General features: G+C 37.3%; 1 protein-coding gene across 3 annotated transcripts; it reads left to right on the forward strand.

The window, feature by feature from the left end:
- The first annotated feature begins 1528 nt into the window (after positions 1 to 1528).
- Positions 1529 to 21895, forward strand: LOC118455027 (uncharacterized protein C14orf132). 3 transcript variants are annotated; one of them, XM_035912668.2, is made up of 2 exons: positions 1529 to 1702; positions 21141 to 21895. In XM_035912668.2, exons 1-2 carry the CDS (start codon positions 1676 to 1678, stop codon positions 21357 to 21359), a joined length of 246 nt encoding a protein of 81 aa, XP_035768561.1. In that variant the 5' UTR covers positions 1529 to 1675; the 3' UTR covers positions 21360 to 21895. The 3 variants fall into 3 exon arrangements, 1 of the variants encoding a protein (XP_035768561.1); XR_004843993.2 differs by lacking the exon at positions 1529 to 1702 and adding an exon at positions 16981 to 17097 and having other exon boundaries at positions 21141 to 21281; XR_004843994.2 differs by lacking the exon at positions 1529 to 1702 and adding an exon at positions 16981 to 17101 and having other exon boundaries at positions 21141 to 21244.
- Positions 21896 to 22105: the final 210 nt, after the last annotated feature.

The raw sequence follows: 22105 nt of genomic DNA on the forward strand, positions 1-22105 counted from the left end.
AAACGATTATGCACATATTAAAAAGATTAAAAGAAATGTAAAGAACTTACTCTCTATATTAGGGGTTTCACAGTGTTTATTATATATATAGCACTTTTAATTCATTCATTCATCCATTCACACAACAGCCTTATTAAAAAAACAATATGTGAAAAAAAATTGTGGCTATGATGTCTTTTTTATTGTATTTGTTAAAGTTGTGTTTTACAGTGATTGGACGTGGAAGTGTGATAAAGAAATGTACCCAGTAAAACCACATTTCTTCCTGTGGGTTTTAACTGATAAACATGATGTGAGCACACAAACTAATTTTGGCAGCGAACTGATTGAATCTGTGGATCTGCTTCCTCTCCCTCTAATCGTACACATTTCACTTGTCACTCTTTTGTTTAAGTTGACTTTGTGTCTCACTCTCTCCACTGACAGCTGGAGTCACCAGCCCTCAGGCACTGTGACAAACTCTGTATTGCACAACAAAGCTCTGAAACAGCCTGGCCTACACATGGACATGCAGGGCACATAAATGTGGAGTAATTTTCTCACGCTAAATTATGACACACACACACACACACACACACACACACACACACACACACACACACACACACACACACACACACACACACACACGGGTTAGAGCAGGGACTATTTCCTCATGCATTTGAAAATCACTGCAAAGGGCACAAAGTACTATAGAGGTCTACAGTCATCAGAGGCAATTTGTATCATCATCAAAAAGTATCTCTTTGTACAGCACACAGAGTCCCAGGTAGTGTAATTATTGTTGTTGCACTCTGGTACATTTGGATGTGAAAACATTATTGCTGAAATAATCATGGGGTATATAAAGCAGGAAACAATTAGCTGTTTCTGGATGGTCATCAGTACTTAGTGTTTGAAAATAAGAACTGAATAACAGGAAAGTTATTTAATCTTTAAGATATTGTTACCCTACCTAAATCAATATAAAACATAAAGAGGAAATCCTCTAAGAGACTATTTTAAACTTTTTTTTAATTTTTAAACTTTAAACTTTGTTTTAGGACCTTTCAAAACATGTAAATGCATATTTAAATGTGTGCTGCATTTCAAAAGATACTAAACACAAACCAGAAATGGAAACTTTAGTTTATAGTCAAAGGTTTCCCTCACCCAAAGAGCCAAAGAGCCAAAAATACATTTTTAAGAGACACTATAACACAATAATATCCTATAACACATAGGGGAAATATTTATTATCTACATGATTTAATCACAGCCTGTGACTCTTTTATAATGGGGTTAAAAAAAACATGCATGCAATACATTCATAATTCAAAGATCCACCTTTGGGATTATGGGGTTCAATCCAAAGTAAGTTGTAACAGGAAGACGTGGAGTTTAGTGCCAAAGCCATATCAGCATGCTTTATGTGCAACATACGCATCCACAAAGGCAGAGAGAGAGAGAGAGAGAGAGGGAGGGGGAGAGAGAGACATGTATTGAGAGAAGAAACTCTTCTGTGAAGCATGAAAAGCATTCACAAGTACACTGAGTGAAGCACAGCAGTGCCGTTTTGAAGCCCTCGCACTCGTTTTTCTTCTCCTTTTATTTTCTTTGCTGTCAGCGGTCTGACTTCTACTTTAAAGACCGCCTTCTTTAGACGCTCTAGCTGGCAACCTTTGACCCCGGGATAATGGAATTATCACTGATGTCTGCACAGGTAAGGAAACAGAAATATGGTTATCCATATAAGCTCTCACTTTATGACTTTTAGAAGGATATTTAAATAGGGTTTTGTTTTTGTTTTTTTTTACTAAAGAGGAGATAACGAGATACTGGATCATGGTAGAAACTGATTGAGACAATGTGATTTTAGAAGAGAGCACTCCCATCAGGATAAAAATGTGTCATCATAAGACAAAGAGGTAACACTGTTATAATACTTACTTCCCCTGTAATGAAATGGAATTTCACTGTATTTTGTTTGAAATTAATATGTATTTATATTTACCTAGAAGTACTTAAAGGACGATTTGTTACCCTAGAAAAGGGTACACAAATTATGCTGTAAGAAATTTGAAGTACTGCATAAATTCTGGGCAATTTCGCTTAAAACAAACAATATTTCCCAGTCTTTCGTCATAAGTACACTGTACTATATGGAGTGGCTTAACCTTGGCTTCCATGTGTTTTACAAGCAAGGAGAAACCTCTGTCTGAAAGTTAAATTTAAACCACGACAGTGGAAGAAAAGAAAAAACCAAGTTAGAATCAGCTCCATCATTATAAAGTCACGTAGACCTTTAAATTTTTACAGGTATTTCTTTTCTTGTAAGCTGAAAAACAAGAATAGTCCTTTTCACATTTTAATTAGTGAAATAAAAGTACATAGAAAAACCCATCATACACAACAACATAATGAATCTAAAGGTGTAAAAAGGCAAAGTGAATCCGCTCCATAGTACAGTGTACTTTTGATGTCAGATGGGAAAATATTACCATTAAACTGCACACTATTACTGTAGTAAATTTTAAAATATTTAAATTTCCTTATAGTATTGATTTGTTTAAAGTAAAAACCTGATTTGTGACCCCCCCACTCTTACCTTTAAGAATTCGTAGGTAAATATAATGAAATTGTAATTTAAAATTAACATTGGAATTCCATTTAATTACAGGGGACTTATGCCTTTCGATGACCTTTATTAAAAACTGGTTATCATTTAGAACAACTTTGCACTCATTTACAGTGACCATGCCACCAACTTCTGCTACATCCACTGGATTCCCTGGCTGTAGTGGTCAAGTGTTCATATGTTGTCCAGTATCAAAGCTTTAAAAGCCCACAGCCTGATCTCATAGTAATCAAGGTTTTGCAGACATAGTGTGTTGTAGTGAAATTATTATAAAAGTAGACAAAGTACAGATCCCACACTGTCTACTTTTATCAGCCTTTATTATTACTTGGGAACTGTAGCTACAGTGTGTAGACTGAGTCACTGAATCATTAGAAAACCTTTTGTACACTGAAGAGTACAAAATTGCACATTATTTGTACAATTTTAGACAGAGCACACATACAGATATGAGTCAGAAGCAGTCTGTGCAGTAGCTTCTCCCAAAGTAGACACGCGAGCAAGGACTCATGCTTGATTTAAACAACTGAGTCACATCAGCGCTGCTTTTTCCCCGTCTTTCTGCCAATTTTTAACAAAGTGGAGTGAAGTATTCATGAGCCATACACTCATGTGGACTGAAATACAGTTGAGAACAATTTGGGGTACAGCTTTGTTCACAAAGACATCGTTGTCCATGAGGGTACTGCTCACATGACTCAAACTGAATGCATATTCCTTTGCTGTATGTTGATTTGCCTTCAAGTGTTATAATTTAAAAAATCACATCACTGTCAGATATAGGGCTTTCCATTTTCAGGATGCATGAATGAAGCAGTTTTTGCACATCAGCAACTCAACATTTTACTTTTCTTTCCAGTCCACTAAGTTCATTTAAAAGTCGTTCATTAAAATAGCATCCTTGCATGCTTACAAAAATAAGAACTTACTTGGACTTTTTTCTTTAAAGGTTAACACAGCAGCCTCTATGCTGTTACTGTGAATCGTGAAGGAATATTCTTCTCTCATTTTTCCCAGCCTCTGAATTATGATCTTGAGCTTTAGCTATGACCTGAGGGCAATGTTTTATGTTGCAGTAGTGACCCGTTTGGGTATTGGAGGGCTATAAAGCCTACATATGTGTTTTGCAAAATATACACAGGCTTTTAAGTGCAAGCACAGTAAAACTCCTATTATCACTGAATGTGCTCTTTGAGGAACAGAGTCACTTTTACTGTAGTGCTTTATTTGCAATAGGAAGCATCTATAGTGCATCTCCAAAGATGATTTTTTTACTTTTCTCATAAGAAAGTATTTGAGTAACTAGGCTGTCTATTAGCTTGTCTTTTTTTTTTTTTTTTTTTTAATAAAATCATAATTATTTAGTGGCAAGTATAAAATAGATACATCTTTCTTTATGTGGAGAGGTTAAATGAACTTACAGATATGACGGATCATTTTTAAAGGATTTTTTTAAGGACTAAATAGTGTTATTGACACTTAGAAACCATTTTTTTACATGTCTTTGTAAAAAATGTAAAGAAAGATAGTGGTTGTGACAGCATTCATTCATAACAGACACAGTTTAATAGACTCCCGATGAAATATGCCACAGAAGTATTTATTTATCACATCTGAAAACCTGCTGTTTGGGGAAATAAATAATTTTTCCAATTTGTCAAAAAGAGCTTTCATATATCAAACAGTATGATGCTAAGGCACAAAGAGGAGATGTCACTGTATCACACACAGTAGTTTTGGAGATTGGGTACCTATTTCTTGATGGGTACCCTGTTGTGCAAAGTCTCCTGTTACCATCTGCTTATGGGCACTAAATCAACACACCCTCAGTGCAAAGACATGCTCAAGTAATGGCAACAGAAGCTCAAAGCTTTTCCACACAGCTGGTTAGACTTTCTGCATGTGTACTGTAGGTTAAAATATAAACTCTTTCAACCAATAATAAACACTTTTATATCCCTCAATTGAGTGGTAGTTCCCTTTAATCCTCTACTCATTGAGCCTCTCTGCTCCAGACGTGAACTCTGTCTGGCTGAAGGAGTTTGATGGAAAGCCTCATCTGATAGCCATCTGTTCTTAGATAGTTCATCAGATGTGCTCAATGTGTGGTCTTTAATCACCCCACACTAACTGTCAGTGTCGCAACATCGTCGCTAACTTAACCCCACGCATCTCCAAAACTTTGTTAAGAAAAGAACGTCTTTTCAGGTGAAAGGCTCAAGGGTCATAACTGAGCTGATGAGGGATGTAAATATAATGTTTCCACTACATTAAATATGGCACAAAATATAGTGGCAAAGAAATCAGTTTCATAATTCGCCTAATTTAAGGCTGACCTTTCAGAAGAGTTAAAGGAAAAAGGAAACATGTCTGTTTTTTTCAATATGTATTTGTCAAATCCTGAGTGTCCTTGAGCAACAAACCTCCAAGACTGCTCCTCTGTTGACCCTTTTCCTCTCTTTCAATCCCAACCCCCTTTTTTTCTTTCTGGGAGTGACTGTTAGACTGGTCTTAATTAAGCAATGCCAATCAAAGTGTGTGCAATGTAAATATAGGTCAGATTACCATCTGCTAAAGAGTTTATCAGATGCTTCGGAGCGACATCTGCGTAGCACACACAGCAAACTGGATCCATCACGAGCAGCTCGTTCTTCCAGTTCATCAAAGAAACGTGGATCAGATTTTCGTGTTGCTTTATTTAACAAATAAGTTACCCACATCCATACAGTGATCTATACAGAACTACAGGGCTGTAAAGTAAAGCATGTATGTAGTGTATGTAATACTGAGAACTAAAACTACTAATACGTTTGCTGTTCTGCCTGAATACACATTTATGACCAAAATATGTGATCATACTTTTTTTTTGTATTTTGTTTTCAGCATTAAGAAGTTCCCTGTTACTGATGTCCAGTTGTCCAGTACTGAGGACAAGTAAAACTACATTAATCTAAGTAGTTTAACTGCAATCATATTTGATATTTTTGAATTTTTGAAATAATGATCAATATAGGAGCACAACAGGAAAGGAATTAGTTTGTTTTTTTAAGTATCACATCTTCTCTCCTGGAATTGAACCCCACTTTCTTATCAGGCATGATAATGACTGAGTGAAGGCATGCCCAGGCAGCACATTAGTCAAACAGCTACCACCCGTTACTTGACCTCCGTGTAAAGCATATGTCATCAGTATTCAGGGCTCACATCATCCCAAACAACATGGCTAAGAATCACAATGGCCTTAACAAATACGTGACATTGGCAGCATCATCGACTGCACATGTGACTGCTGGACACAAACTACAAAGCTAAAGCTGAGCTTGCACAAGACATTTTTGTGTTATAGTGAATTTATTTATTTACACACACACACACACACACACACACACACACACACACACACACACACACACACACACACACACACACACACACACACACACACACACACACACACACAGAATATCTATCTATCTATCTATCTATCTATCTATCTATATGTGTGTATATAAACTAAGTAAAGCTTTTTTTATACATAGCTTAGGTTTACCAAACTACATTTAGCTTACATTTTAGATGTTTGGTGTTGTTCATTTGTTTCAGTGTGAATTATTTGGTAGTCTGTGCTTTTAAAGTGTTTTCTGAGCCATGTTTTGTCAGCAAAAATGAGGGAGGAAGTTTGAAAGTGAAGCTGTATATAAACAGTTTCTGTAGCAGTTACACTGGCGAGTCATGCATTTCTTTAATATCCAGACTTTCTATTTATCAGACGCTGAACTGCTGACATGAATCGTTGTGTAATATTTTGCTTTTCCACTAACTTTCTGACCAACTTCTACAACTTCTTGACCCCTACTGTGTAAAGGTAACAAAGCAGTACTTCATATATATTATGACAGAGCATGATCATGTACTACAGAGCATGTTCTGTCTTGACATAAAGATGGAAAAAGCATTAAGCGTTAAGGTAGCATGCACTATAAATATGGAGCGAGCTTCCACAGAAAATGTCTGCAGTGTCTTATTTTTTTGTCTTGGTTCTTTATTTTTACATTTCCTTTAAACTGGTTTCCTTGATTTTAATATACTTTACAAGGTTTTTATGTTTTGCACTTTAAAAGTGTTTTGATTTTTTTATGCAATTATTATGTAATTATGCAAATCCAAACTAGCCATTGTGTATGAAATGTGCCTACAAAGTTTCTTTTTTTCCACTTTGTGTGCTTCACATTGTTTGGGAAGTCTTTCTGTTGATTTCAAAGAATGTCTGTATGTCGTTTAACATTGCATGAAGCACCTCACGTGTTTGTTCCTTCAGCACAGGGTTGAGATAGCCTTGAGAAATAACTGAAGTCATGACAAATAAAGGCACGGAGGGGAGGACACATAAATGCCCTGCGGCGTACTATAACCTCTGTGATGCTTTATTCATTCACAATGGTTGACATGATAGATTAGTATCACACGTCAGACATGAGACAGGATGGACACAACTGCACATTGCTACATAAATAATTCAACTGTCAACTCACACTTCACCTTAGAAACTTGATAATTAACTTCTGATTTCCTATCTTCTATTTAAGTTCAGACTTGATATATGCAATGAACATGTCATTGCCTAAATGTATGCTTTAATATATATATATTAGTGGTGCAACGATACACAAAATTCACGGTTCGGTTTGGTTCGATACTTTGGTGACACGGTTCGATATTTTTTCGATACAAAAAATGTTCATGCTTTTTAATTTATCATTTATTAAAATTATAAATATATATTTTAACTCAAAAGTACAGTTTTTAAATTTAATGTTGCTGAAACAACAAAATAAAAAAAATAAATCTATCTGATCGAGAAATCAATCATCTTGGAAAAGAGAGTTTATTACAGAGAAATGGCTCTTTCCAAAATAAAAGCTATACTATACGCTTCTTCTGGGCTATATTCTCAGCAGCATATTAAACATATAAGGTCCCCATAAGGAGAATCATGTGCTAACGGCTGTCTAAATGACTCGGTAAAGTTTGTAGCAGCCTAGGCGGAGTAGTCGAACGCAGATCCACTGAGCGCTCAACACAGACAGTCAGAAGAAGAGTTGATAAAATAAATAAAAAATGTTATATTGTGCGATACATATGTGTACCGAACCGAAAGCACTGTATCGAACGGTTCAATATCGATACGAGTATCATTGCACCCCTAATATATATATATATATATATATATATATATATATATATATATATATATATATATATATATACACACATATATATATATAATATGAGGGATTAAAGTGGATTTCACAGGTGGGCTGATCATAAAGTAATGCAAGCTCCTGGAGATTTTTCTTTGTGTACAGGCTGTAATCAGCTGTGCTGTTACGTCAGTATTCACTGCTCTTTATGGACTCGCCTAACTGACTTTAACAAGATATAAGTAGATGTTTCACAAGATATATGGCTGATTTTCAACCCCTAGACACATGAAATTAATGTCAATTTTTTCAAGTTATTTATTATTTATGTAACTTAATATTGACCATAACACCACAGCCTGCTCTGCACCAATCCAACACAGTGCATTACTGTAAGCTGTACATCAGTACTGCAAACTAAATAGTTTAGCCTGCATTAAACTGTATCAGACTCCCTAAAACTTTCATGCAGCCTTTGAATAACACAAAATTTAGATACTTCAATTTGATATAAAAAAATTAATAATCACAATGTAGAATTGAATATCTTATTTAAAAACTATAAATAAATGAGGGCATCAGATGTAAGATTTAAATTTCCTTACCTTTTGAAAATAAAAAATAATAATAATCTTTCTACCATATCCTCAATCTTCACCTCTCAGTGTTGCACTTCTTTGTCTCCCTGGGAAATTCAGACTTTGGACATTTTGTGACAAATTGCAAAAATGGTTTGGATGTTTGGTGATATTTTTTGAGCTGTTCGAAAAGTTTCATTTGAAATTACAGCCCATAAAAATGTTACTCCTTTTATGCTCACTCCTCTTCAGTAGCACTTGCTATTTATTGATGCAGAGCTTCATTTACATCTTCACCTGGAACTTTGGATATGGAACAATTGATGTATTAAAGGTGTAAGTGGACAATGTTTTGTCATTATTTTCTTATTCCTGGGCAAGTATCAAGATGCTATCGCACTGGAAGCAACTCCTGGCTAGAGCACATGGAAAAAAGCAATCATTCGACAGTGTTGTGCATTAGACTGTCTAACAGTGTTCTGTATCATTCTGGTCTGCGTTTATCCACATTACCGAGGCTTTAAATTTTAATGCAGTGATGTGTTTCATTCATTTTCTATGATATCTTGGCAGTGTAGTATAATCTCCGGTGCAATATTTCAATGTTTCCTTTTATGTATTACATTATACCTTGGCTTCATACAACCGTCAGAAGCATTCCTGATAAGGTCAGATGACCTATGAGGTAACACATTCAGTAACCCATGTAGATGTGATTCCATGCTCTTTGTTACATGGCAGCGTGACTTGGTTGTTCAAGTGATAACAAGACCAGGATTCACGATGATGATTGAGTGCAGAGGAGTTCACATGGCGTGCTCCCTGTGAACTCCTCTGCGCTCAACCATCATCATGAATAGGAAAAAGACTAAAATACGAACATAATCAGATTATATAATCAAAGGGAAATGACTGACTAAGGAACTAATGTTTACGATATAAGGTATATTGCATGATACCTCATACATATATTTTTATGTATGAGGTTGAATTTCATAACTTATTAATAAGGCAAAACGAAATGTTGTCCATGTTCAAAACTGATGAAAATGGTTATTTATAAATCATTGATTAAAGTCGGGGAAAATTGTTTTACAAGAGGCAGCACAAAAAATTTATTGGCATTTTGTTTTTCTTGCTAAAAAGCAAATGGAAGACATGACATAAAACGCAAGTCCCAAGGATTTTATCCTTCTGCAGTACAGAAATTAAATACAAACCAGCCATTTAAAAAGATTTGTATCTACTGTATGACTGAATTTATTTTGGCTTTTTTTATTCATTTTTTATTGCCTTTGATGACTGTATGTTGTCCTGACTTTTTCCAACCAGTTAGCAGAGAGATATTGTCATTCACTGTATGGTTAGTTCAAGGCACCAAAATACTTGGTTAGGTTATGGTTTGGATTAAACCACTTTGGTAATTACCAGTGATGAGTACATGCATGTGAGGGAAAACAAAAAAACAAAACAAAACAGTGCATGGGTGTTACATAGAAGCTGAAAACTAGCAGCTGCCTGTTAAGGTTTACTTGCTGCGTTTGTTGTTGGTTTGTTGACCCATCTGTCAACCCCAACCTCCTCCATACATGGACTTACAGTTGTGGTCAGAAGCTTACAGCCATGTTTCACAGGGATGAATATCATAGTAACTTTGGAGTTTTAAGGATTTCTTTGCAATGTTGTTTTTCCAGGGTGGAATGATTTTACAGTGTGTCTGTAAAGGTTCTCAGTCATCCAGGTCATCGTACACCGTAAAAAAAAAATCCTATAAAAACAGTAATATTCCGGCAGCTGGGGCGCCAAAATGATACCATAAAATAACAGAAAATAACTTTCTCATGAAAATACGGTTATTTTCAGTAATGACAATACAGTTTGTTGCCCTAATTTTACATGGGATTTTGCCTTTTTCACGCGCTTTTAAACATTAAATTAGGAACATTTTAATGTGATTAAACAATGAAATTACCTATAAACAAGGTCAATGAATGCGGCAATATGAATAATAATACTTAAATGTACAGAAATATACAGTTAACAGTTGGTTTAAATAATAATGGATTGCATTCATATAGTGCTTTTTGAGACCCTCAAAGCACTTTACAATTCCACTTTATAATTCCCCTCTGGCCATCACCAGTAGGTGGTAGGTGAAGTGTCTTGCCCAAGGACACAACGACCGAGAGTGTCTGAGCCAGGGCTCGAACTGGCAACCTTCTGATTACAAGGCGAACTGCCAACACTTGAGCCACAATCGCCCTAAATAACAATAATAATAATAATTATTTGATGTAAAAACAGTTTATAAGAATCATTCTATATATTTTTCCATATCATTACATCTGAATTTAACAGTTCAATCTTTCAAATAACGGACAAATATTTGTGAAATTATGATACATTTGTGAATGTATTTTAACAATATAAATATGCATGTGTACAGACAAATACATTTAAAAACAAGAAAATTATGTTTTATTACATTTACAGTGATTTTAGGTTAATTTACATTTGAAATGTAAAATCACAGTCTATTTATGTGAAATTAATGACATTCTAGAAGAACAGTACAAAACTGTAAAATACACAGTAAAATACTTTTACGATTTTTTTTTGCAGTGTAGTCTAAGAAGCTTAGAAAGAAAAGTGTCTGGACTTTTTTAAGTTGCTTGATGACGTTTCACCTCTCATCCAAAAAGCTTCTTCATTTCTAGAGTCAAATGGTGGAAAGTCCCAGATTTAAGCCCTGTGGGAGTATCCCCCCCGAGAGGGACAAAAGGACCGCCTAAAGATCCTCTACCTAATCACATGAGCCAAGATGTGAAAACGGGTGTAGGTCACAATCAGCCAAGGTTTCGGGTAAACTCATTGTGAAACCTAGCCCCACCCTATCATGTGATTTCCTGCGGTCAGATGGCCCAGGATGTGAGAAAATTATACATACAGACACAAATAATCATTGACGAGTATTTGTAAACTTCTCATCACAACTGTATTTGCTCTAACATTATCATATTTAACTGATAAATTCAGTTAAATCCTTTAAACCTTTTTTAAGTGAGTAAGTGACATTAAGTTACACTACCTATACTGTATGTGTGTGTGTGTTTGACGCACACAATAACTGAGTGAATGCTGCTCTTTGTTTGTCAGTCAGGATTTGAAGCCTCCAGCGAAACTAAGCAAAGATTCAACCAGCCATAAGAGCAGGCTCTTCTGCAGAGTACTTGCACTTGCGTCATCTCTTTTTTTCTTTCGCTCGTCTTCTTGCTCATTTTGTTTCTTTCCCCCCTCTCCTCGCACAATTGCTGCTTCAATTCTTATCATGAATTCATTCAGCTAAAGTTCGCCTTAGACATTTCTTCTCATCACATGGCTCATTAACTTATAAATTATGGAAATTATTTTCAGCTGCATACTACATTTTGATTTAGTTTGCTTGGTGTCATTTATTTCAGGGCAAACCATCATGTCTTGGGTGTGATTTAAATTGAACTCAGTTAAACTAGGTTGTCTCAAAGGCTCTAAGGCTTGTTGCAAGCAGGAGACAATATCAGCAGGTCTGTAAAACTCTACAAATGTAATTTAATGATTTGCATATATTGTACCTTTTTGAGTTTTTATTCTTTTAATCACAGAATAATAAACCAGTACTGTGGCCTCAGAACCATAAGCCACTCAAGCTTGCTTTACTACTCCATTTGATTATTTATTTATTTGAATTATCTTGTGTAGTAAAACTGAGACTTGTGATCAGGTAAAGTCGGGTGTGCTCAGGGTGGTAGCTGGTAGTAGGTGTGAGTGTCAGCATGAGTTGTCAATGTTAACCCTGATGACCTGTCAAGGTTATACCTCACCTCTTGACCTGACAGCTGGGATAGACTCAAGATCTCCCAAGACACTGAATTAGAATAACATGGATAGATGGCTGGAGAAAGACTGTGTCAAAGAACTGGTTCATTTTGAATATTATTTTCTTTTCTATGCATCTCTGACATTTTTTAAAATAAGCATTTCCATCACTGAACAAATATCAGATTTATTATTAAAGAATAACATCGTGTAGCCAAGAAGTACATTTTTAGGTAGAAATGTTGGTTTATCAGATATAAATCCTCTATAGATTGCATGTTTAAAATCCTCTGGATCATGTTAACTAACCTGTGCTTATTAGCGAGAGCGTCTTCTGTTACAGAAGTGTTTTGGGGGGAGATTCTACAGATCTAATGTATAGATAACATTATAACATTCCTTATATAATAAAACCATGCAGAAAATGCCTAGTGAGGGTACAGAGCAGTCCAGAGCTAACTGTGCAAACGGTATGAATAAAGAATTAGCTAAGCATCATTTTCATCTGTATTTTCTTCCCCTTCCTCCGCTTTCACTGCCTGTAATTTTATGACAGATGTTTCACAAAGAAGATGAACAGCTGGATGCTGTGAGGCTGTTTATTCACCCTTTTATTTTTCTCTCTTCTGTCTCTCCTTCTCTCTTCCCCTTTTTCTTCCATCCATGTTTTTCTCTTAAATAAGTACCATATGGACCAAAGATCCCAGTCATGGCAATATCTAACCTGTCAAAGGTGAAATGAAAACATAATCTTCCCAGTCTTTAAAGATATTGCATATAAAGCTGAAACACACTTTAAATATAAAGATACACTACGTCTCTGAAGACAAATATCTAATAAAACATCTGTGAGTATGGACCTCTTTATTCTCTCCATCCTTTTTCTCTTCACTTCAATCCCCTCTAATTTTAGATAACTGTGCGCTTTCAGTGATTGATGAATGCGTGTTTCTGCAGCATATGTGTGTGCATTCATTTGTGTCTTGTGTGTACATGAATGTGGGAATACAAAAGGCGCTTTCTCTATCTCCCCTCAGTGTAGAAGCACATTACATAACTTTATAAACCATGCCTGTCCTGGACACATATACATTTACACGTGTATGCAACCACACAGTCACACAGAATAAAGGTTTATATCTACATAGGCATGCATTTCCTGCACCTGTTCATTTAGAACAGAGACAGGCAAATGAATGGCAACACATATGCTCGTGCAGAAACATAAAGGCTACACATGTGCTTCCTCACTCTAAGCAACAACAGGATGCACATGCAGATGGGCACAGAGAGTAGACTCAAATGCCAACTTATTCTAAACAGATGAACAGAAGAAATCTCTAATTCTAATGTATATAGATATTAGGGGTGCAACAATACACAAAATTCACGGTTCGGTTCGGTTCGATACTTTGGTGTCACGGTTCGATATTTTTTCGATACAAAAAAAAATGTTCATGCCTTTTTAATTTGTCATTTATTAAATTTTCACGGCACATTCTGCACCACATCTCTGTGCGTTCATCATTTGTTTGAAGCCAGCTCAACTCCTGCAACCACTTTTCCGAGAATACGCGCTTCTTTTGTGGTTCGGACTCCTGACATTTCTTTGGAGGTGGAGGAACACCAAAGTAATTGCTTAAAGGAGCTTCTTCGACATCTTTAAGAGTTCTAAACAAATGTCTGTCCTCCTCCAGAAAATCTTATGTACGCAAACACGCGTTGCAACTTTTTCTCTTGTGCACGTTTTTTATTTTAACAGCGAATGCGCACCTGCGGACCACTTATGTGCAGCCCTGGTTATTTAGCTCGTCATATTGCAGCCACAGAAATTCTTTTGTCCATGAAACCATAAAGCCGCACTTTCTTTTTGCCTTATAGTCTGATTTGTCATAACTTTTCCGTTTTGTGGTAAGCTTTTCTTTGGCTGTCACTTCTTCACCCTGACCTGTCTTATTTGGCTCAGCAGAACTAAAATATATATCCTGCTGCTTTTACACACGCACTCACACAACGCTCAGCGATTCTCTGCGCAATCAACCTCTCACATGTTTAAGCTTGCTGCAGGAGATTTCACTTGTCATGTTTGCATAGTAAGCTAACGATTGATAAGACAATGTCAGAGGAATTGGTGGATATTATCATCACTCACCAATCAGTGCTGTCGCTCTCTATACACAGTTCGCACGATTGCAAAGTGAAAGCAAAAAACAAGTGCAAATTCAAACGCGATTTCAATATGTCACATATTGACAGTGGCTCACCGATGCCAATGACATAATTACCCAGCTACATTTCCGAAAGAATGCAAAAGCATTGACATAGATTTTTCCTTCCTATGATAGGCCGACGGGCAGGGCAGGGCTAGCCCCGGGACGTCGGGGTAGCGATTTTGCGAGCCCTGTATCTGATTGAGGAATCAATCATCTTTGGAAAAGAGAGTTTATTACAGAGAAATGGCTCTTTCCAAAATAAAAGCTATACTATACGCTTCTTCTGGGCTATATTCTCAGCAGCATATTAAACATATCAGGTCCCCATAAGGAGAATCATGTGCTAACAGCTGTCTAAATGACTCGGGTAAAGTTTGTAGCATGCGTGCTTGTTGTTTTTGTCTGCTTCCACTTGTCTTTGCACTAGGATGATGTCGGAGTAAATGTGCAGTCATATTCGTTATGTTTCCACTAGTGCTGTCAGTGTTAATCTCGTTGAAATGACATTAACGCCACAACACGGCAAATCTCCGTTAACGAGCTACCGCAGATCGCCTCGTGCATGGGGCTGGACGGCCAATACGTTAACGAGCTAACTGCGCTAACTGCGCTAACACACTAGTTCCCACCCATGTAATTGAGCATTGCTGGCACATCCGACATACTGTTTTACTTTAGTCCATGACGCGCTTACCTTCAGGGTCATACGTCACATGAAAACCAAAATAGTTCCAAACGCCAGATCTGAATGAGGGTGGGGGAGGTTCAATTTGCCATGTTGCAAGGAGAGCTTAATTTCTGTCTCGCTAGCTTGCCCTGCGCTCAGTGAATCTGCGTTCGACTACTCCGCCTAGGCTGCACTGTCGAGCGCAGATCCACTGAGCGCTCAACACAGACAGCACCATCAGAAGGAAAGTTGATCAAATAAATTAAAAATGTTGTATTGTTCGATACATATGCGTACCGAACCGAAAGCACTGTATCGAACGGTTCAATATCGATACGAGTATCGTTGCACCCCTAATAGATATATCTCGGCAGTACTACAAGTCCTGCAGCACTATACGCTACATCATCTAGGGAGGGATGATACTATCACACTATGAATCAAGAGAGTAAAGTGATGCACATGGAAACAGGGAGAGATGAGAAAATTCATGAAAGGATAGTGGAGGAAAAAATAGCAGGTTAGATGATGTGAGAGGGAAAACAAAACAGCAATGTGTTAATTTTATGGGTGATATCACTACATTTGAAGAGCGAGAAAGATGTAGAGGAGGTCAAAAGCAGGGCATAAAGATTTGTAGAAGCAGAGGCAGAAGTCTCAGGCAAACATCAGGATAGAGTTAGGAGGATAAAAGTTTACATATTACGGCGTGATGGGTGGGAAGTGAAAAGTTAAGAGGCAGAAGACCTGCTCTGATTCTTATTTCTTTATTTCTCTGCAAACATCTTCTCTTTCCATTCCTTTACTTGTATGTTTCTGTTTTGGGGCTTGTAACTAATAATATAGTAATTATTAGTGAATTACTAATTAAGCATTAGTATTAGTGGTGCAGCAGTTAGCAGTTTTGCATCACAGCAGAAGGTCCTGGGTTCAAATCCACTGACCTTTCTGTGTGGAGTGTGCATGTCCTGTCTGTGCCTGCATGACTTCTTTCTGGTTACTCTGGTTTCCTCCCACAGTCCAAAGACATGCATGTTAAGTTAACTGGTAAATCTAAATTGGCCGAGTGTAAATCGTTGTCTGTCTCTCTGTGTTGGCCCTGCGACAGACTGGTGACCCGACAGCTGTGACATGCTCCAGACCCATCTTAACCCTGAACTGGATGAGCAGGAGGCACTGTTGCTGTGTATGAACGCAAATATTTGACCAATCCTTTGTTCATGTGTTAACAAAAAGTACGGCGGTCTTAAACAATGACTGAGACAACTTATACGTTGAGACAGTTGTCTTCTGCATGGATTCACAGAGCATGACGCACGCAAGCTGCTATCTTACACACATGTTCTCTAATTTGTGCATATGGCTTCACTCGTACATGCAGATGAATGCTGTTAATATTTGTACACGAGCTCCAGAAATGCCAACATGCATTTGACTAAGCAAGCTGAGTCGAATTCTGAGTGCTCACAGTGCCGCTGGTTCAAATCTGTTAGTGGATGCATCTCAAGTCGTTCATACCTCTGCCCTACTGCTCTTCTCATTTGCGGCTGAACGACATCATTTTTCACTTTTCTCGCCGTCAGGGCTCTCCTTCACTGATACATAAATAGTCTGTCAGAGTGAGGTTAGAAACCTCCAGCTCAGCTGTTTCGGAGATGAAACCACTCCCACCCTTACTCACGCACATTTTTACATCCATACTCTCACAGTGGGATCTCTATAGCTGTCACACACACACATGCTCTCACAGTGTACACTCATCTCTCACTTTCACTGGAAAGGATACCTCTCTCTCTCTCTCTCTCTCTTTCTCTCTGTGTATACTGTATCTCTCTCAGATGCAGTTAGGTCTCTCATTCTCATGAAGCGCAGCTCCTCTCTGTTTCTGGATGCACTCTAAGTCAGAGCGTAGGACGAGAAAGACCGCATCCTAAGAACTGGTTTCTTTCTTTGCATACAGCCGGCAGTAGGTACAACTCTCTGTTTTCATACTTTCTTTCTAGTTTGTTTGTCATTATATGGTGTGTTTTAGATACATAGATTTTTGTATAAGGATTCATGGCATCACTTGGAAACTTTTAATCACTCGTATGATCTTAATGGAGATTGCTCTTGGTATCAAAAGCATGACAAAATGTCCCATGCATCAGATGCAAGGCATGTTAAACTTGGACAAATTTACAGACACTTACAGAGGATCAAGCATGTGTAAGGTGCAGTCTCAAATTCAGTATCCCAGCAGCTTTGCACTTGACTTGTTTTGTTACTTTAGAGCGTTTGAGAGTAAACAAGAAGGTGATCTGTATTTTCAGGACCAGCAACAGGCTAATTATGATTGTCTATTTCTTGAGAGTTAAATATGCATTAAGATTATGTTTATTTATGTATTTTTAATTTAGGGTTCTATTTAGCTTTTTTCTTGACTGAAGGTGTGTTTCAATTACTGCTAAATCACTTTTTCACTCTGAGGGTGATTGGTGATTGGTATTTCTTCTAAATGTGTGTGGTCTGTAACTAAATCTCAGTTATCTGGTACTCAGTCTGTGCGGTATCCAGTTAGAAGAGGATTAACCTCACTTATTATATGACTTAATTTGCCACATTTCTATTGCAGTTATATCATACTGATCAAGATAAAGTTATATATCAGCGTATTTGTGGATATGAATTCTGCAGATGAATTTAAAGCTGTTTTTTATACCACGTCTACTATAGTATAGTGGCTAAAAAAAGAAAGCAAAACAGTGAGTTAGATAAATCCAATATTTAACAGAAAATTAACTGAAACAATTCTGATATGGTTCACGATATACACTCAATGTCTTTCTTTAGATTTTTTTATTTACAGTTTGCAGTACAAGCTTACGTTTTTCTAGATCTTAAAATGCACAATTCAGAAATAAACACAGTAGTTTTTAGCTGGAGACACATACAATTCTGAGATTGGGACACAGTGAAAATGTTGAGCTAAAGTGTGAAAAAACAGCACTTAAAGTAAAACTATGAAGATGTTGTAGCACTGAAAGAGGTCACTTCCTTATATAACTTTAATGTGACTGAACAGATTGCTGCCTTTTCACACTGCTCAGTGCAGTGACTGTAAGCATGTTGTGTGAGAGTAGATGTGTGGTTAAGTGTGTGTGGCTGGTTGTATGTAAAAACACTGCTGAAAAGTATTGCATTTGTAGTACAATACTGCAGTGGATGTCTTTGGTTCACATCTAAGAGCACAGCATTTGCATTTGCCGCGGTTCATTAATTCATTAATTTGTAACTCATTTGCCGAATCCTTTCTTGTGTCGCCACAGGCTTTTAATATCACGTTTTCCATCCAAAGACTGAGCTTTTTTGCTCAAATAAACAAATAAAGATAAAATGAACAAAAAAAAAAAAAAAATGAACTAAAATCAGAAATTAGATCTTAATGTGTTAGCACCCATACAGTACGACCCGACTTCCACTTTCAGTTGACCACGCGGAGTCATAGCGTACAGTATATATGAAACTATTTGAATCAAACTGTGTCATCCTAAAAACAAACTCATTATATCTTTGGATAGTTTGTCCTCCAACCATGTGGTGTAATAACACTTGCTCATGCTCATGCTGCTTTTCTTGATGACCTTTTCCTTTTACTCGCAGAATGAGACACTGCCTCTGGGCACAGACTTTCTAATGAAAAAGTGAGCGATTTCACCGCTCCCACTGTTACAGTATGCTTTGCCTTCATTTTATGTATACATACATATATATGTGTGTGTGTGTATATATATATATATATATATATATATATATATATACACATACATACATAGTTAGATTTTCTGTATGATTAGATTGCACGTTGATATGATAAATTTCTCCAAACCTGCATTCACTTGTGAAAAATCCCAGGAGGCAGTTTTAATTAAATATAGATATTAGATGGCGTCTGTGGGCACTCACAAAGTTTTCTCATGAATTATGCTGCCACATCTTAATGGTTGCAATGTTTTAAATTCTTGCTTTTTTTCAAGGACGGTATGAAAACATGCAGCTGCTTATGGATAAGATGAGACAGCTGGGAATGAATGATCGTGTATATTGGAAAACATCATCATACTGTACATACGATGGATTTATTATGTACACTACAAGCTCTGCGATCTGCTTGGCTGGGACATGTAGCCTAAGCTCTGCTTGAGCCCCATGTGATCAGTGGATTTTTATGCATTGAAATCAAGGATTAGCTGTTTTATACATCATTATGTTCAATATTTGTGCCTGAATCTGGATTTGTTTGGCGGTTTTTTGTCTTTGTGCCCAATAGCTGGTCAAAGAGTGATGAGATACAAAGATAGTTAATGCCAAAAACTAAAATAAAACCAAGCAAACATTAAATCTTGTGTACTTTATCTGGTGTGAAGACAGAAGAAGTCTTACTAGTTAAAAGTAGCAGGCATTTGAACCATGTTCTCATGTCATGCTTCAAATGACTCTTTGCTCATTCCTCAAAATTAGCGTTTAAACTTCACAAAGGCAAAAATATCCGCTCCCTTGTACAGAAAGCATATTCACTAAACTCAGCTAGAGTTCTCTTGTAAATATTCAGTGATAACGAAGTGAGTTCTTAAAAACAAAAAAACAAAAACGTCTGTATGAGTGAAATTTGCCCTGAAGTCACATCTGGAGTTAGGTCGTAGAGAGGGTAGACGGGAACATAAACGCTGCCTGAGAAGCTCTTGGGGTCAAACTGAACCTGATGTTTGAAACATCCCAGAGCCATAGCTGTGTTCACAGTCACAAAGGTCTGACCTCAGCTGCAGTCACAATGACGCAGCGTCAGAAACATTTATTCATCGGATGAACGTGACATTTGAAGGGGATAGAATAGGGGATGAACGTCCCCTATTCCAGAGGGGGTGATCGCAGTGATCAGAAATAAATAACAAACTAATGAGTATAGATAAGAAGTAATGTTTAGTTCTTAAAAATATACTATTGTTCAAATAAATGAACATTTCCAGTAACAGTCAGATCTGACTCACCTTTTTGGACAGTCAAGTTTGAACATTATGTTGCTCAGCAATCACAGAACAGCTCCTTAACTTGCCTAAATACCTACAAGTCCAAGAGTCAAACTCAGCTGAACTTTTCATCTGTCAGGGTGAAAACTAGAATTATTAATGGTCACTGGGCTGTCTGTTTGTATCGCAGACTGTGCAGTCTCTGCTTTAAGAGTATAAGACACCCTGTGTGGTTGTGTTTGGGTGTTCTGGTGAGTTTGTGAGAAACGTTACAGCGGATTACATCGACGCATCCTGAGTTTCAACCTCGTGTGTGTGTGTGTGTCACACCTCCGGGATGAATAGTGACAGCAACATAACCTAAGCAAGTGGCTAAAACTTGAGGTGGCTTGGACCTCATGTGTGTAAATGTGTGCGTAGGGCTGGAAGAAGAGCGTAAACATACATGAGCGTGCGCTCGTATTTCTACGAATACTGGCTGCATCTCTTTCCTGTCTGATGGGATAATATGAAAGCCCACAGAGGACAAACACCTCCACCTGAGACTGAAAATGGGATTCATTTTGTGCCTTGTTTGCTTTCTGATTTTCTCTTTCATCCTCTTTGTGTTTGCCTCTGCAGCTTTTAGTAACGTGAAGCATGTGATGGACTGTTAATCCGTCTGAGAATTAATCCCTTTGAGATGCTGCGTTCTCGTCACTGTACGCTACAGCTCTCCTGAGACCAGGAGCAGCTGTTTGTTTAACCTGAACAGAAAATATCATTTTCCAGTAGTGCCTTTCATCAGTGTATTATTTATGTTGTGCTGAAAACGGTGCTCACTTGCAATATTTTTCATTTTTATAGCACTAATTCATCACTACGTTGTAGGTTAAAGAGCTTAAAATATTACGTACCAGATTAAAACCCTATTTAATCGCATATTTAACCTTGTCATTCGTTTTGTTGCACCTGACTTTATTAATCACCCAGTTTTCTTTTTCTTTCTCTACTTTCCTGGCAGCAATTCCCGGCTGTGAGCGGGGCCTTCATGGATTCTCCGTACAACGGCAACACGTCCTTGCAGACGTCCACGTCCAACCTCAACGCCGGCTATTCGCGGCCCTCGGAAGCCGAGGATGACGGCAAAGTGTCCAGTGACACCATTTGGCTGTGGATTGCTGTCCTGGCAACAATTGGCAACATAGTGGTGGTGGCTGTGGTTTGTGCCTGTGCATTCTGACAAAGTAGAGGAATGGAACAAAAAAATTCTGCTGCTGTCGGACATGGCAACTCTTGTATATTTTGAAAATATATTTTCTCTAGAAATGTTGTAAAATAGCATTACTTTAAGACTGATCCATGGGTTATTTTTCTTTTAAATGTAAGCATCAGTTTGAGTTTTGCAGGGGAATTTGCATGGGAGTCTTTATTCCCACAGCCCCGTCACCCCACTCCTTTTTCAAAACATAAAATCAGCGATCATATTGAAATAATTAGCTGACAGAATCTTTCTGTTCATTTGTACAGTTCAACAACCACAAAAGGAAAGCAACAATTAAGGTTGTGATATATGTTGGTACAGAAGTTCACTTTAACGTAAAATGTGACAAAATGGCTCATTGGCCAAACTCAGATGATGTGCATGTACATCATGTAGCTTGTTTCACATTTCATCTGACTGAAGACCCAGAAAGTTACACGATGCAGGAACTTTTCCCTTTTTTAAAATTTCTAAAGTGAAAACTACATATTACGGTTAAAAACAGACCTTTGTTCCCTTATGCAATGCACAGACATTTTTTTAAAAGACATTTCTGCTGTTACCCTTGTACTGCCTGTTTCTAGAATGCTTCATTTGAGAGCACTATCATAATTCATTGGTTTCCTTTGTGTGTAACCTGTTTAATATGCATTAAAACCCATGGCTATGACTCAGTTTTAATCCTGTGCACTTCTTTGTAAACAGTTCTGATTATTAAAGGCCAC

The sequence above is a fragment of the Neolamprologus brichardi genome, chromosome 14, assembly GCF_056152115.1.
Source record: "Neolamprologus brichardi isolate AB-2024 chromosome 14, ASM5615211v1, whole genome shotgun sequence".
Taxonomy (NCBI): Eukaryota; Metazoa; Chordata; class Actinopteri; order Cichliformes; family Cichlidae; genus Neolamprologus; species Neolamprologus brichardi.

Coding starts and splice junctions, on each gene's coding strand:
- LOC118455027 (XM_035912668.2), top strand. CDS start 1,676: ATGGAATTATCACTGATGTCTGCACAG. Junction 1,703..21,140: donor TATCACTGATGTCTGCACAG/GTAAGGAAACAG, acceptor CTTTCCTGGCAG/CAATTCCCGGCTGTGAGCGG.